General features: G+C 40.7%; 1 protein-coding gene across 1 annotated transcript in view; it reads left to right on the top strand.

Annotated features, from left to right (window-relative positions):
- The window catches only part of LOC110196646 (guanylate cyclase soluble subunit beta-2-like), a 72030-nt gene extending 56699 nt beyond the window's left edge, over positions 1–15331 (top strand). Inside the window, exon 14 of the mRNA XM_078146589.1 lies at positions 15045–15331. Coding sequence (XP_078002715.1) covers positions 15045–15190 — 146 coding nt within the window. The 3' untranslated portion in view covers positions 15191–15331. The remainder of the gene's footprint in view (positions 1–15044) is intronic.
- The last annotated feature ends 2011 nt before the right edge of the window (positions 15332–17342 follow it).

Raw genomic sequence — 17342 nt, 5'->3', positions numbered from 1 at the left:
GAAAGGACTCTTTGTTGTTCAGTCATGTCTGACTCTTCATCACCCCATTTGGGGTTTTCCTGGGAAAGATACTGCAGTGGTTTGCCATTTCCTTTTCCAGAAAGGACACTTGGACCCTTCCAAATACATCCTTATAAAACTATATTCACTCACCACCTACTCACAAAATGAAAGTCACCTGACTCAATGAACCTACATGATTCTCCTTGACAAACACCACCCCAGCTGTTAAGTGAATATAAGCCCTCCTCACTTTTATTCCCTCCGGATCTTATGCTGTCATACAAAACTTAAAAATAACATTACAATGTCCCTTGCCCCAGTGGTGAGCTGGATGGTCTCAATTCTCCCCCTTGCCCAGGGGAGAATTAAGTGTTCTCCCATCTTTCCTGAGTTCTCCTCTTAATCATTGTCAATGCCTGGGGAAGTGAAGGGAATGGAGAGAAAAGGGGGAGATCACCAGGCTTTTGATGAGCATCTCTTGGAGTTGTTTTAATTAATTCCAGGAGATGGTGAGGTCTAATAGTGACTGACCCATGTGCATGTGGGGCTGAAATGAGGTGAAGAAGAAAGTGTGGGTTGTTGAAGAAGCTTAGGAACTGAGAGGTCATACTATCAGCCATCAGTATGACTACTAGAGTCCCTAAGGATGGTGGAAGAGAATGAAACAGAGAGAAAGCTGGTGATACGTATTTGTTGTGAGTCCCTCTATGTGGTGTGTGACCTTGAGCAATCAATCACTAAGCATTTATTAAATGTCTGCTATGTGTCAGGCACTAGGAATATATATATATAAATAATCTCTATTATTAAGAAGCTTGCACAAGGTTACTTTTATGGCCTCAGTTTCCTCATCTGAAAAATGAGGCAGTTGGACCAGATGGTGTCTGAAATCCATTCTAGCACTAGAGGTTTGATATCTGAAGGGAAATGTGATAGACCAGTTGCCCCAGTGAGGTCAAGGTGGATAGTGTCATTCTGTGAGCAGATCTGCATAGAACCAAAGGATGTTTGTTAAGAAATCAAAGGCAGAGGAGAAAAAGATGGGGAGTCTGGGGAATCTATTACGGTTCATTAAAAGCGGAGGAATAAGAGACAGTCTTTAGAGAGCATTGGCCAAAATCTGGGCAGAGGAGATGAAACGAGAGAATTTCTAGGACCAGAGAAGAGTGACACCAGCCAAGCTATTGGAGAAAATATCTGTATTCATAGTAATTTTGGTCAGAAATCAAAAATGTATCCAAGGCCCTCAAAAGGAGAGATTTTTCCTTTTAAGATACAGTGGAAAGAACACCAGGCTTAGGAAAAGAGGACTTGAGTTCAAGTCCAGACTCAGATCATGTGTCACCTGAAGTAGAAGTGGGGATGATAAGCAAAAAGAAAAGAAGACTGAGGGAAGTGGGACATGATAACTGTCTTCAAACAGGAAGGAAGGAAAAAAGGAATGAAGGAAGGAAGAAAGAAAGAAGAAAGGAAGGAAAGAAGGAAGGACAGAAAAGAGGAAGGGAGGGAAGAAGGAAGGAAAGAAAGGAGGGAGGGAAGGACAAATGGAAGGAAGCATTTATTAGGCAGCTGGGTGGCACAGTGGATAATGTTCTGTACCTGAAGTCAGGAATATCTGAATTCAAATTCTGCCTCAGATATTTACTAATCACAGGACCCTGGGAAAGTCACTTTACTCCTTTCCACCTGTTTCCTAATCTTTTCTTTTCTTTCTTTCTTTTTTTTTTTAATATGAGGCAATTGGAGTTAAGTGACTTGCCCAGGGTCACACAGCTAGGGAGTGTCTGAGATCGGATTTGAACTCAGGTCCTCCCGACTCCAGGGCTGGTGCTCTATCCACTGCGCCACCTAGCTGCCCCTTCCTAATCTTTTAAATGGGGATAATAGCAACTCCAGATCTCAAAGGGTTTCTGTGGGAATTTAATAAGAAGAGACAGACAGAGTCACAGAGCAAAACCTTAAAGCACCATATAAATGTTAGCTATTATATATTTGTTATGCTTGACCCCAGGGGCGGAATTAGGAGCAATGAGTGAAAATGGTAGAGTAGCAGATTTAAATTTGACATAAGGAAAAACTTCCCAATAGTGAGAGTTATCCATAAGAGGGATAGGCTGTCCCCCCCATTGGAAGTTTCCAAGGAGAGGTTAGACAACCACATTTTGAGGATGCTATAGAGAATATCCTTTTTTTTAACTAGACAACCTCTCAGATTCTATAGTCCTTGAGGTTGTACTTGTTCATCCTTCTAGGGCCTCAGGTGATTTGGAGCTCATCTTCTGCCCTGTGTGCGTTTATAAACATTTATAAATAGCTTGTCTGGTGCCATTTTGTTTGGAAATACCAACAACAAAATCCCTTTTCTGATGCTAAACAGAAGTAGCAGCAGCAGTTCCTCACAATGGTTATGCTGATACATTTTACACGTTAAATAAAAATGATCTGAACTCCAAGACTGTAAGACAAAGCAAAGTCCACACTGCAATTATATTGGAAACTCACTAGAGGCTTTGGCATCCCCTCATGTATATATCTATGGTAGTAGAGATCATATGTTGGAATAGTAGGAGGGACACTATGGTGAAATTCTCATGCTTGCAGAATCCCAAGTTCTGTCCTCTGTTTTCTTTTTTCCACTAGTAGCAGGCAGCTAAATGGTGAACTAGTTAGAATGCTGGGCCTGGAGTCAGGAAGAACTGAATTCAAATCCAGCTTCAAATACTTACTAGCTGTGTGACCCTGAGCAAGTCACCAAATTCTATTTGTTTCAGTTTCCTCATCTGTAAAATGAGCTGGAGAAAAAAAAATAGTAAACCATTCCAGTATCTCTGCCAAGAAAACCCCAAATGGGGTTGAAAAGAGTTGGACATGACTGAAAAACAACTGAACAACTATAAAGTGGGAATAATAATAACATCTATCTCCCAGTGAGCATCAAGTAAAATCATATTTGTGAAATTATTTAGCACAATGCCTGGCGCGTAATATAAGCTTAATAAGTGATAATAATTCTCTCCCCCCGAGTAGGTGACCTGGCATAGGACCAACTACCTTAAAACCCAAAGCAGTTCTGAATTTTAGTGGTGAATTGCTCTTTCATGTGAGTGTATCCATTACACCGCACCTCACTCATTAGAGCTCCCCACCATCTTCTCATTAATTGCCTTGCCTCCTGTCCCAGAGAAGATTTCATTCTTTCAGTTTCAGACTGTCATGCTGGGGCCACTGAGGTCCTGACTGGTGAGTGTGGTGATCTATCTCAGGCCAGCTGCTCCAGCCATGCTTCATTCCGCCCCCCTCCCCCATCTCGTCTCTAGTCATCTTGCTCCTAGACTTGGATGTCCCTCACCTCCACTTTCTAACTCTCTAATGCACTTAGCATGTATGCTGTGCATTATAGCTTTTCATGTTTACGTCTAGCCCTCTGCTAGATTATAAGCTCCATGAGATCTAACCATGTTTTATCCAAAGTTCAGATTCCTCCAGCACTTAGCACATTTATAGATGTAGATCTGGGGAGGGGACCTCACAGGTCAACTCTCCACAAACTCCTATCCATTATTTACAAACCATTTGTTGTTGTTCACTTATTTCCGTCATGTCCAACTCTTCCTGATCCTAGCCAGATGTCTTGGGACTTCTTCCAGTGCATAATAGTGCCTTTGCCACAGCCATTATGGTCAACGATGTGAGACGGGAGTCAACAGTTATTGGCAGTAACAGAAATAACCCTGTTACATGGAAGAGAGGAGCTCAAAACTGGTTAAGAACACTACTCAGAGTGGATTTAATTGTTGAGTCATTTTCAGTTGTGTATGACTCTTCATGAACCCATTTGGGGTTTTCTTGGCAGAGACACTGGAGTAATTTGCCATTTCCTTCTCCAGCTCATTTTACACATAAGGAAACTGAGGCAAACAGATTAAGTGACTTGTCCAGGGTCACACAGCTAGTAAGTGTCTGAGGCCAGATTTGAACTCACAAAGATGAGTCTTCCTGACTTCAGGCCCAGCACTCTATTTACTTCACCATCTAGCCATCTTTACAAACCATCATAGATGCTTAATAAATAATTGTTGAATTATTTGTCCAAGTTGTACCTAGTGTCCAGTGTGATACATGAGTAGCTTCCTGATGCAAAATTAAAGCATGTGTCAAAATCTTGTGAACTCAATGTCAAATCACATACAACAAATGGCTCTGGTAAAAGGAGGACAGATTGCATTTTAAAAGAGGCTAATAAATGGGAGAGAACAGGGAAGTCTCAGCAGATGGCAGCCATTTTCTGAGAGGGAGAAGGCAGGGCTAATGATGGTAGCTGAAAGAGAGGAGAAGTTTGGAACAGAAGCTCTTGTGGGAAGTATGATAGGGAATCAATCAATAGGGAAAAAGGAGACCTTACCTTAAGAAGTCTTGGGTTTTCCTGGCTTAGCCAGGTCTCTTAAATCTGTATTCTCAGTCCTATTCTGCAAGAATTGAAATATATTCTTTCATCTCAGGGCTATTTTCTGTATCCCAGGTGCCTTTTTTTTCCATTCTCTGGAGTCAGGAGATCTGAGTCCCTTAAGATGTGTGCCTGGATAGGGTCAGGAACACTTACTAGCTGTGGGACCCTGGATAAGTTATTTAACTTCTGTCTGCCTCAGTTTCCTTAATTGTAAAATAAGGTTAATAATAACGCTTACCCTCTGTGGGTGGTTATGAGGATCAAATGAGATAATATTTGTGAAAAGCAGCTAGCACAATGCCTAGAACATAGTAGGAGCTTAATAAATGTTTGTTCCCTCCCCATTTCCATTGAAAAATCACAGTTGTTCAGATTGTTTCCCCCCCTCTACTTTCCTCCCAGAAATAGAATTCAATTCAATTTAACAAGCTTTTATTAAGCATCATTTATGTGTCAGACATGGTTCTAGATTATGAGGATGCAGAAACAAAGATTTGGAAACAATTCGTACCTTGAAGGAGCTTACATTCAAATGGAACACTGAAAAATGGCTGAATCAGAGATGCTAAGATCCTGGCATTTCCATTAAACTTGGCCTGCAGTAGACAGATGTGACTGGTGATGGAATCTAGCCTTGCTCTTGGCTCTGAGTGTTTCATCGGCTCGTGCTTTCTGCCCTCTTCTGACACCTCTGCAATGTGTCCACTAGGAACTTTTCATTCCCTACCATTGCTATTGTATACTGCTTAGGATGGAATGTGCAAAATTTGCCAGTTCAGAACATGGGAGTCACCCTCTGCTTGGGGTGGGGACTCATTTATAGTCATCTCACCTTGACTCTCATTGCAGAGAGCCTCATTCTTGGCAAGAAGCTGCAAATAAGAAATAAATAAAATCCCCCCCAAAAAATATGTTGAGAATAAGAGCTCACACTGATTTTATTGTTGTCAAGTCATTTTAGTTATGTCCAACTCTTGGTGATCCCCTTTGAGGTTTCCTTAGCAAAGATACTAGAATGGTTTGCCATTTCCTTTTCCAGCCCATTTTACTGATGAGAAACTAAAGCAAACAGGGATAAGTGACTTGCCCCAGGGTCACTCCCAGCTAGTTAATGTTTAAGGCCGTATTTGAACTCATGAAGATGAATCTTCCTAATTCCAAGCCCACTGCTCTGTCCATTGCACCACCTAGCCGCCTCATCTGGGGGGGGCAAGCTGATAAGGACTACTAAGATTAGGCTGTGGATCTTGCTACCATCAGAGATCTGCCTCCAGCCCTATCTCAAGGCCACTGGGGAGTGAGTGAAGACTCATCTCATTAATCAAACCTGCTAGCAACCTTAGCAGCAGAGTTGTAATGAGTAATTTTTGCTTCCTGGGCAGCAAAAGCCACTCAAGGAAATAAATACAACATGTGCCCACAAATTGACTTTCCAAGTCAGGATACTGGGTAGAAGATCACTTGAGGTATAATAGCAGCCAGGGGAAAGCCACAGACCACCTGGTTTAATTAATTTATCTTACTAACTAGTTACTGAAATCTACTTCTGCACTGCAAGTACTTTTGGCACCCTCAGTGGTGCAGTGGATAGGGCAATGAGCCTGGGGTCAGGAAGACTCAAGTTTCTGAGCTCAAATCCAGCCTCAGACACTTGCTAGCTATGCGACCGTGGGCAAGGCACTTAACCTGTTTGCTTCAGTTTCCTCCTTTGTAAAATGGGCTGGAGAAGGAAATGGTAAAGCACTCCAGTATCTTTGCCAAGAAAACCCCAAATAGGGTCATGAAGAGTTGGACCTGACTGAAAATGACTGAACAACTTTCCCCCCTGGGGCAAAACCCTGGTCACCTTGTCTTAGTTATAGCCCTGATTAGTCAGTTGTTACCTGGAAGCCAAGATTATGATAATCCCTTGGTTCCTTCCTTCTCCATGGGTAGGCCCTCCGCAGAGTCAAGATAGAGTTTTCTACTGTTTCTCTGTTACTCTGAGTACCATCATTCCTAACAAATGCCTTCATACTCTGGCAGCACCCAAGGCTGCAACTGGTACAGAGAGGTATTTGGTTGCTTCTTTCTATGTCAGTTGAAGGTATGCTGCCACCCCCCTTCCCTTATTCACTTACAATGGAAACAAAGGCATTATCTGAGCTCCCATGAAATCCCACTGAACTCTGTAGGTAAGCTCTGCAAGCATATACATGGACTGAGCAAATGCTGCCCCATCTGCACTTCAAACATGCGCCATTTTGTTCAGTGAATTAAGAATCTGGTCCTTGGATGTATCGCTTCATGAGGTCACCCTGTAAAATTAAACAGGAGTATTGGGTTGTAGATAAGTCAGCATGCTGACTCAGAGATTCAAGCCGCCACCTTTCAGGATTGACTGAAAAATCAGTCCTCCAGCTGTCTATATTGGCAGGCTCTTTTGGCAGACCATCAGGCTCCATGTTAATGTATTTTTAAAAACTTCAACTTGTCTACTTAACTTATTCTCTGAGCTATTATAATAATGGGTTCCAGTCTGACTTGGGGAGAGAGTTGTAGGAAGGCCTCTGTGGACTCCCTTCTGGATAAAATTTGCTCTTTATAAATCACAGGCAGTGCCGTCCTCTATCTGAGTTTATGGTGGGTTAACTTTGCTTGTGAAATTTCTTAAACTTAATCCTAATTGTTTTTATGACATATTTTTTGAATTGCAATCTTCCTCTTAAATGATGCTCATGTTTTGGGGTACATCTGTCTGTATCTGTCTCTTTTTTTCTTGTCAGTTTGGGGTTTCTTGGCTGCATAATATTTTCCTGAACTGTTCTTCTCAAATCCTCTCTCCTCTTGCAGTTCCCCATGATGATCTTTTCCCACAACATGCATACCTCCTCTCCCCCCATGAGTCCTCATTGGGCTTAACGATCACTTACTATCTAAGGTTCCTGCTACTTGCTTCTTGAGTTGACTGATAGAGTGGCCCCTTCTCTGACTTGTCCAATTAGCCAGGGTTGAATGGTTTTGGAGCCAGATTACTAGAGGAATTCTGGGGCACTGGTCCTCTCATCAAAGGCCTCTCATCAGTCTTTTTGGTGCCTCTATAAGGGTTCCCATCAAGTTTTCCTAATCTTGCTACCCTAGCTGAAAAACCTTAGGGTTTCCATGAATGGTGCAAGATTTAACCCCTGGTTTTCCTAAAGTGGGTTTATTCACTTGGAAAGAAGAAAAATCTTGGAATGGATGAAGGATTTCTTCCTATATGATGAATCACCCTCAGTGATGAAAAGAACCCTTAGTCCATTAAAGTTAGCATCCAAGGTTAGTCATTTATGACCATCATTAAAATACCAAGAGCAAACTAGAACACATCTTGTTCTGTTGATGACTATGGTCCAATTATTAGGTTGCTTCATTCCTGGCTGGTCTTTAATTCAACGAGCATTTTTCCTGAGAACCTCTTGTGGACAAAGCACTGTGTTACATATTAGGGAAATCATAAAAGAAGAATCTTTTGTCTTTGAGGAACTTACCCTCTAATTGGGTCTATAAATGATTTATACATGAAATGAAAGGATGTAAGTAAGTATAGGACAGTCATCTTCTCTTGGAATTCTCTGCTCCCTTTCTCACCATGCCTCCATAATCACCAGAGAAGCACACAAAGTCCTGTCCAGATCTATATCTATAATTCTATGATCTTATGTCTGGATTCATAAAACTTTCATGGAATATTGTAGTTTAAGATCTGTTACCCAGAGGTTCTCCACCTGGAGTCTGTGAACTCATTTAAAAAAAATACTTTGAGTATACTTTTGTTTTCCTTGGTAATTCTATGTATTTTATTTTGAGCTTTAAAAAAACATTATTCTGACCTAAGACATCTCCAAAAGTCTCATGATGGAAAATGCTATCCACATCCAGAGAAAGAACTATGGAGTCTGAATGCAGATCAAAGCATACTATTTGCTCTTTTTTGCCCTTTTGTTTTGTTTTGTTGTTTCTTCTTTCTTGTGGTTCCTCCTATTGGTTCTAATTCTTCTTTACAACACCACTAATGTGAAAATATGTTTAATAGGAATGTATATATAAAGCCTATATCAGATTGCACACCATCTCAGGGAGGGAGACAGGGAGGAAGGGGAAAAAAATTTAAAACAAAAGCTTATGGAAATGAATGTTGAAAACTAAAAAGAAATTAATTAATTAAAAAAAAACATTATTCCGAGAAAGGATTTGAAGTCTTTACCAGACTGCCAAAGGGGTCCATGATACAAAAAGGGTTAAGACTAGACAAGCTTCCCCTTGTTATAAAAGAGGAAACTGAGGCTCAGAGAAATTAAAATGGCTTGTGTAAGGCCCTACAGCTAGTAAGTAACAGAGTTGTTTAATGGGCAATTGGAGTGTCTCCATCAACTGCCTCCTTGCTCCATATAACTCTGCAATCTTATCTGATTTTTCCCCCAACACTTTAGCTAACCAAGATTGTCTCTCCTTCCCATATATCTTTTCACTCATTCCCAACTCTATACCTTTGTTCCAGGGAGTTACTTCTTGTCTGAAACACCAGGATATTTTTATGTTTCATAGGTCTTCATGGCCAAATAACTTAGCATTTAATAGAAGATAAGGGAAGTTTCGTCTTATCTAATACAGAAAAGTAATGAACCTTTTCCAGCCTTAGTGAGGATGATCTCAAGACAGCAGACAGAGAACTTGTCCAGTCTGTTGCTAAAGTCATATTCAAAGCCCTTCCAGAAGAGGAAATCTTGAACTCTCTGGCATAACCTTCAAGATCCAAGGGTGACCTCTATTCCAGTGTAAGACAGAGAAGTAGAACTTTTGTGGGAAAGGATATTTCTGAAAGGAGTTGTGTGAGTCACTAGGGTCTTAGTTGCTAGACTAACTGTCAGTGGTCTTCTTATAAACCTTATATTCTTGTGGAGGCCCCCCTTGTATTCTCCAAAGAACTCACCCCTCAGATTTATGGTTCCTTCTCCCCTTTTCTCCGTGTTCCATGTCCTCCCTCACCTTTTCTTGTAGTGCAGGTAGTGACAATGGAAAATTACCCCAGAGAAGTGATGGAGGAAAAAGTACCTTCATAAGCAAAGTCGTGAAAGTAGGGATGTGTAATAAGTTTGTTTGGGAGGAAGTAGAGACTGGACTGTCTTGGATGGAACAAATGGGTCATGTTGAGAAAATAAGAAGTGAGCTTGTGTGGGACAAGGCAACAGTTGATAGAGATACTCTAATAGTAAGTTGAGGAAGTCTTCTATTTATTAGCTGTATGACCTTAGGAAAGTCATTTTCATTTTCTGAGTTTCAATTTCATTATCAATAAAATAAAGGACTGCATGATCTCTTCTAAATATCTTCTTAAAGGGACTACATGGTCCCTTCCAACTCTAACATTCCAGGAATCTACATGAACCCTCACATAAAATTCTCACTGCACTGACTGGCCAATTCTGTTAGTGCCTACTGATGTTGAGTCAGTCTCGAAACCAAGACACGAAAATAAGGGCATATTTTTTTCTTATTTACCTGAGGGATTGCCAATAAACGGGATTACAAACAATTATTTTAATTAAAGTAATATTATAAATGAGATTATTTATTAAACTTACAGAATAATTTATAATTTAAATGTTAACATTATAAACATGATTATTTATAATATATACTTAAATGAGTTGAATCCTCAGATATAAAGAGTAGTCATTAGTAGCTCAATGTATTCAATTATGGGTATTATATTTTTGGATATACCAGATAGTGCATGGAAGATGGAAACTAACATGATAAAGGACCATTACATTTAAAAGAACTGATATATATCAGTTCGGAAAACAGAAGACTCTAGGGGAACATGGTAGCTACCTTAAAATATTTTTAAAGGCTATAATATGGAAAAGGATTAGATTTATTCTAATAAGTCTAACCACCTTTTCAGTTTCTCTCAAATCCACCCCCTTCTCTCCTCAAATACTGCCACCACCCTGGTGGCCCTCATCACCTCATGCCTAGCCACGGGTAGGTAACCTGCGGCCTCCAGGCCACATGTGGCTTTCTAGCTCCTCAAGTGTGGCCCTTTGACTTAGACTATTGTAATAGCCTCCTGGTTGGTTTGCTTGCCACAAGTCTCTCCCCATTCCAGTCTATCCTCCATTTATTTGCCAAAATGATTTTTCTGAAGTACTGATCTGACCATGTTACTCCACCCCCCATACTCAATAAATTTCAGTGGCTCCCTATCCCAGGAACAAATTATAGGATGTCTCTGACCTTGCATAGGCTGCTGTTCTTCCTCCCTGTGATGTTTTTTTTTTCTCCTCCACCACTGGGAACCTCAACCTTCATTCGAGGCTCATCTGAGATGCTATCTTGTCATATCTACTCACCCCATAAACTAACTTTGGGTTTCTCTTTTTATATGGTCTGTATTTACCTCTCTGTCAATGTGTTGTATTTCCTCAGAGGTCCTGGAGGGCAAAAGTTTCACTTTTATCTTTGCATCCTCTTCACTGACATGGTACCTTGGTTATAGCAGGCTCCTAAATGCTTACTGAATTAATCACTAGTGCTTTGGGGTCTGAACCATGAGTTTATGGAAGCTAAGCAAACTGAATGAGAATTGCTCCCAAGAGAATAGCAAAACTCTTCTGCCATTTTGGAAAGTGAAACTGAGAACTCTGATGACCTCTGCATACAATTATGTCTAGAAATCTGGAGAGGATCTTGTTTTTCATCATCATCATTATCATAACCAAGTTCTATGTGTCTTGTCTATTGGCATTGATGAAATAGAAAAGCAATGAGCTGCAATGGAAAGAATGCTAGACCTGCAGCCCAGAGAGACCTGGGCTCATATTGTAGCTCTTACACTCATTTCCCGTGTGACTTTGGACATGTAACTTAACCTCTCAACACCTCAGTTTCCTCGCCTATGAATAATGATAATAAAATCTGCAACACTCATCTTCCAGGGTTGTTGTGGGGGAAGCACATTGTAAAACTTAAAATGTGTTATTATCATGGATGAATTTTTCTGGTCGGCTTAGCTTTCCATCCTGTCATCAGGGTGACATTCTTGCCCTCCATTTCAAATCCTGTATAGCTCAGTTTTTCTCTCTGAGGAAGGGAACCGGGAAAGAGGAAAATAATTTTAATGGAAATGCGAAGGCTACAGAAGAAAATATGCAAGAATGAAGGTGATATTGAAGATATGAATGAACTACTAAAAAAGTATCCCAGCTAGCAAAGAATGCACTATAGAGACCAGAGGCATAAATTCGTGATTCCAAACAAAGTTTGAGAACATGAGAAACCAGGTGGAATAAAAAGATGAAAGAAAAGCTTTGAGTTAAGGGGAGACCAAAAGATCTGTGAAACTGTTTAATAATGGTGAGTTTTTCTTTTTTCTTTTGCAAGGCAATCAGGGTTAAGTGACTTGCCCAGGGTCACACAGCTAGTAAGTGTCAAGTGTCTGAGGCTGGATTTGAACTCAAGTCCTCCTGGCTCCAGGGCTGGAGCTCTATCCACTGTACACCTAGCTGCCCCTAATAACATTGAGCTTCAAGCACTTAATAAATGCTTGTTGACTGACTTAATAAAGACTTTTTAACACATTTCACCAGAACAATGATTGTCATTATTGGGTATAAAGGAATTATAGTGCTTTAGGAGAACAGGACTTGTGAATAAAGGAGTAAATCTCTTGGTTTGTAAGGAAACTGGTTTCTTTTCCTTCCTTAGCACTCCAGGTACTTATCACTTGATGTATTCCTTTGCTTATTTGTTTTAGGCACCCCCCGTGGTTTGGGGGGGATCAAAGAGAGAAAATAAAGGGCAGCTAATTTCCTTGTCCTCACGAAGATTTTGTGGGACAAATATCCTATATGTTCTCTCCTTTACTACTTCAATATTCCTAGGAGGTAGAGTGTAAGCATCCGTTATCCCAGTTTTACATATGTAAAACAAACAAAAACAAAAGCTAAAGCAGAGAGGTGTTAAGTAAAATAAGGAAAGCCAAATCTCTTTGTCTGGCATTGAGTTACTAACAAGCCAGGGGAATATGAGGCCAGTCTTCTCACTAGGAAAAATTGCCTCCTGATGTATTTTGCAGTGTTTTATTTGCTGTGATTAAAAAAAATCCACATAGTCCTTCCTATCTCTTTTAAATGGCATAAGATTCTGCTTAATAATAGAATGATGGTGATAATGCTGTCAGCATATTGGTTATGGCTACAACTGTAAAAGGGCCCTCTGAGTATAGGCTTGAGGCAGCTGGTTGTCCATCTCTGCTTAGCTCTGCCCCTTCATGAGCTACACTCATTGTCTACCCTTCCAGCTTCTTTATTTCCATAGATGACATCACCATTCTAGATCTCACCAATCAAACCCAGAACATAGGAACCCTCTCTGATCCTTCCCTCATACCACACGTAATCACACTTCCATTCGCCAAGTTCTGTTGTTTCCATCTTCATAAAATCTCTGGAAATGGTATTCTTTCTTCTCTCACTGCAGCTTTCTTAAATTTGGGGCTATCAAGACTTTGCATTTGTGCTTGAAGATTTGCAAAGGGCTTCACATATGTTAACTCATTTGATCCTCACAACAACACTAGGAGGTAGATGTGTTACCACCTCAGTTTTACAACTGAGGAAACTGAGGCTCAGAGAGGTTAAATGACTTGCCCAGGGTCACACAGCTAGTAAGTGTCTGAGGCAGAATCAGAAGTCATCTTCTTTACTCTAAGTAAGGAAGTTCTTCTTGGGGGCCATCTCCAGGCATCCTGATCTATATCTGGCTACTGGATGCAGATGGCTCCAGAAGAGTAAGTCAGGCTGGTAACTTTGCACACTTCCCTCACTTAAATCCAATTAACTAGCGGCAAGTCATGGCATCACCTTCCTGATGCCACAGTCCTCTTTGAGAATGAAGGACAAACGACAAGGACGCTCTTACTATATTCTCCAGACACTGCACCCCTCAGCTGCCTCCAGATTTCTAAGCAGATCTCCTGCCTTCCATTCTATTCCCTCTCCATTCAATCCATCCTTCCTAATCCTCTCTGATTGGATAACTCTTCTCCTCAAAAACTTTCAATGGCTACCCTTTACCTACTAAATAAAGTATGAACTGTCAATCTTTGCATTGATGTCCCTCTTCAATCTGACTCTAGCTTTGTCTCAAACACACACTTCATATAATTTATGTTGAAACCAAAATGAACTACTGTCATTTGTCCTACTGTTAGTCTGCTCTCTCCCTCTTCCTGAGCTTTTGCTCAGACTGTGCCTGAGGAGTGGAATTTAGGGGAGCAGAGGAAGCAGCATTTTCACCTGTTGAAGTTCTTCCTCACTTCAGAGCTTATGTCAGGTGCTACCTTCTCCTTGACACACACCACCCCCAGCTCAAAGTCAGCTCTTTACCCAAATTTCTCAAAGCATTATGCTTATATCTCTTCTTTGCAGTAACATATTCTCTTATGTTTTGTTCACTTGTTTCAGTTGTGTCTGACTCTTTGTGACCTCATGGTGTTTTCTTAGCAAAGCTATAGGAGTGGTTTGCCATTTCCTTCTTCAGCTCATTTTATAAATGAGGAAACTGAGGCAATCAGGAAGTGACTTGCCCTGGGTCCCAAAGCTAGTAAGTGTCCGAGGCTAGATTAGAACTCATGAAGATGAGTCTTCCTGACTTCAGGTCCAGCACTCTAACCACTGTGCAACCTAGCTACTCTTGAGCATCATACTTATTAGCATGGGTGAGTGTGTGTGTGTGTGTGTGTGTGTGTATACACATAAATATACATACATAAACATATACACATATGTCCGTTTTTAAGTTATGAACTTTCCCCAAACTTCTGAAATAAGATAGCCTCTGTGTTCATAGTATCAACTGTGTAGCAATAAATAGAAATGTCATCAATTTAAAATTCCACAAATTAGCCTTTCTAATGGAAACTGTAAAAGAAAACCCACACAGTAACCTCAGATTAGATCAAAGCTTCTTAACCTTTTGAGGGGAATGGACCCTTTTGCCAATCGGGTGAGAATAATGTTTTTAAATGAATAAATTAAAATGCTTAGGGATTTGAAAGGAAACCAATTATGCGGAAATACAAATTTCAAAATAGTAAACAAAACAAAACAAAAATACAAGTTTAAAGACTCCAGGTTAAGAACTCCTCCCTGACTTCTTGGATCTTTTCCTTCAGTCTGACTCCCTACCTCCTTGTTCAATCTCCAGGGTCATTCCAGCTTCTTCCTCATCCCACGCAACTCCTATCCTTCCTTACAGACAGGTTAGTTAGCCAGCCTGTTTATATCTTGAAATGTGGTGCTTTTCATTAAATTAAGACTTGACAAATGAGATGATGGAGACCTTGCCAAGAGAAACATATTGCATTAACAAGATATCAAATCCACCCAATAGAATTACCATAGATGGGGCCCAACAACCTTGGCTATGAAAGAGTTCTCTCTCCCAGGACACTATGAAATCCTGGGAAGGACTATCAATAGTTGTGGCATCATGCCCCCTGTGGAATAGCTATGCTCACTGCTTTGAGGGTCGACTGATATTTTTTCACACCTCTGTTTTGTTTTAGCCTATGACAGATCAGCAAGTGAGGAGAACAGTGTCAAAGGAGAGAACCCAAAGAAGAGAAGTGATGAACGGCAGTGTCCGGATCAAACAAACACACATCTCTTTGGCCGTGACAATATGCACTCAAGTTTCTGTGTTTTGTTGTAATAGGACAATGATCTATGACCCCCCCGTTCCCCTCCAACTTGTTGCTTTTTACTTTCATGTACTGTAGCAGCAAAGAAAACTAATTCCTTTCAACTTTTCAGTTCAACAGTTCTATCTTGTCTCTTCCTCTTTGGGAGTAAAAGTTGAGAAATGAAATAAAAAAGTCTTGCAAGTTTAGGAAAATTTACTTCTAAATTTTAAATTCAAAACTGGAACTCCAAGTTTTTAGTCTCCAAGTACTTATCTGATCTCCCAAATGATGTTTTGAGATGTGATGGCTCATTTCCCTCTCTCCTCCTAGAAAGAAAGAAAGAAAGGCATTGTTTTCCCATGGTCACTTACAGAGTTTGCAGAGAAACTTTCTCCTGAGTAATAGACTGAAGTATTTGTTCTTAAGAAAGTGCAGTGATACTGAAGACATAGGGTTTGCAATTTCTTTTGGATAAGTGGTTGAAAATGGGCTGCTGCACAAGAAAGACCCAGGCCCAGCAGTCAGTTTGTAAATCAGCTAATAGTAAACACGTGATGTACACCGAGCCCAGCCAGAATCTGGAGAGTAAATAATGATCTTTCCCAGCCCTGGTTTGGAAAAAATGAGACGATGGAACAAAAACAATGCCGGAGAGATGCTTTGAAAATCAAATAGAAGGAAAGAAGCAGCAATCACTTTGCCGAGTTAGCAAAGATGTATCATGTAGCCGGGAGGGAGGGTGGTGGTGCCTGTTTTTCAAGACATGTCCCTGTCTCTCCTCCAAGCACTACTTCCACCTGGGACCAGCAGCCAAACTGCCCCTCAAATCATGATGTGAAAATAAAATTAGACCTGAACAGGGCAATCAGTTGAGCAGGTAGGGTCATTAGTAGCTATAGTGAAGGAATACGTATGTTCAATGTTTACGCCCTCTAAATATCAGTGACCTGGGAAGTCAGTCATTTCATAAGCATTTATTAAGCACTTTTCTAGTGCCAGGCATTGTCCTAAGTATTGGGGATTCGAATAAGGGCATAAGAAAGACCTGGCCCTAAAGGAACCCACAATTTGATGGGAGAGACAACATGCAAACAATTACATAGAAATAAGCTATAGATGGAGTAAATTGGAGATGATCTATAGAGGGAAGGCATCAGCATTAAGGGGGACTGGGAAAGGCTTCTTGTGGATTTTAGTTGTGACTTCAGGGAAGCCAGAAGACAGAGATGAAGAGGGAGAGTATTCCAGGCATGGGTGGGTGAGGGAACAGCCAATGAAGATGAAAGTATATGGAACTGGGAGATGTAGTGTCTTTTTTAAGGAACAGAATGGAGGCCATTGTTAGTATATTACACGGTATGTAGGAATGAATAAGGTGTAAGCATGCTGGAAGTGTAGGGAGGGGCCAAATGATTCAGGGCTTTGAATGACAAAGAATTTCCTTTTATATCTTAGAGGTGATAGGGTGTCACTGAAGTTTATTGAATAGGAGGAGGGTGATGTGGTTGGATCTGTACTTCAGGAAGATTATTTGGAAAACTGAATGGAGAATAAACTTAAATAAGGAAAGACTGGAGGAAAGAACACCAACCTGTAGACTATTGCAAGAGTCCAGACTTGAGGTGATGAGGGTCTCTACCTGTGTGATGATAATGACAATGTCAAGGGAGAGAAAGAGGATACGTATTAGAGATACTACAAAAGTAAAATCAACAGGACTTGGGAACAGATTGGATATTGGAGAATAAGAGAGAGTGAGAAATAGTGAAGAGTTGAGTATGGCACCTAGGTTGTAAGCCAGGGTGACAAGAGGATGGTGGTACCCTCAACAGTAATAGGGAAGTTTAGAAAAGAAGAGGTCTTTGGGGAAAAGACAATGAGTGGTTTTGACTTGTTGAGTTTAAGATGTCTGTGGGACAACTCAGTTCAAGATGTACAATGATGTAAGACTCTAAGTCAGGAGAGAGGTTAGGGCTAGAGTAAGTAGATTTGAGAATCATCTGCATAGCAATGATATTTTAATCTATGGAAGTTTATGAGATCACCAAGTGAAATAGCATAGAGAGAGAAGAGAAGAGGTCCCAGGGCAGAGCTCTGGGGAATACCACACCATTAGCAGGAATAATCTGGAAGAAGATCCAGCAAACGAGATTGAAAAGGAGTGGTCAGATTGATAGGAGG

Source organism: Phascolarctos cinereus, unplaced genomic scaffold, assembly GCF_003287225.1.
Source record: "Phascolarctos cinereus isolate Bilbo 61053 unplaced genomic scaffold, phaCin_HiC Scaffold_726;HRSCAF=1367, whole genome shotgun sequence".
NCBI lineage: Eukaryota > Metazoa > Chordata > Mammalia > Diprotodontia > Phascolarctidae > Phascolarctos > Phascolarctos cinereus.
Note: the sequence above shows the minus strand (reverse complement) of the source record. Positions and strands in the feature narration are given on the sequence as shown.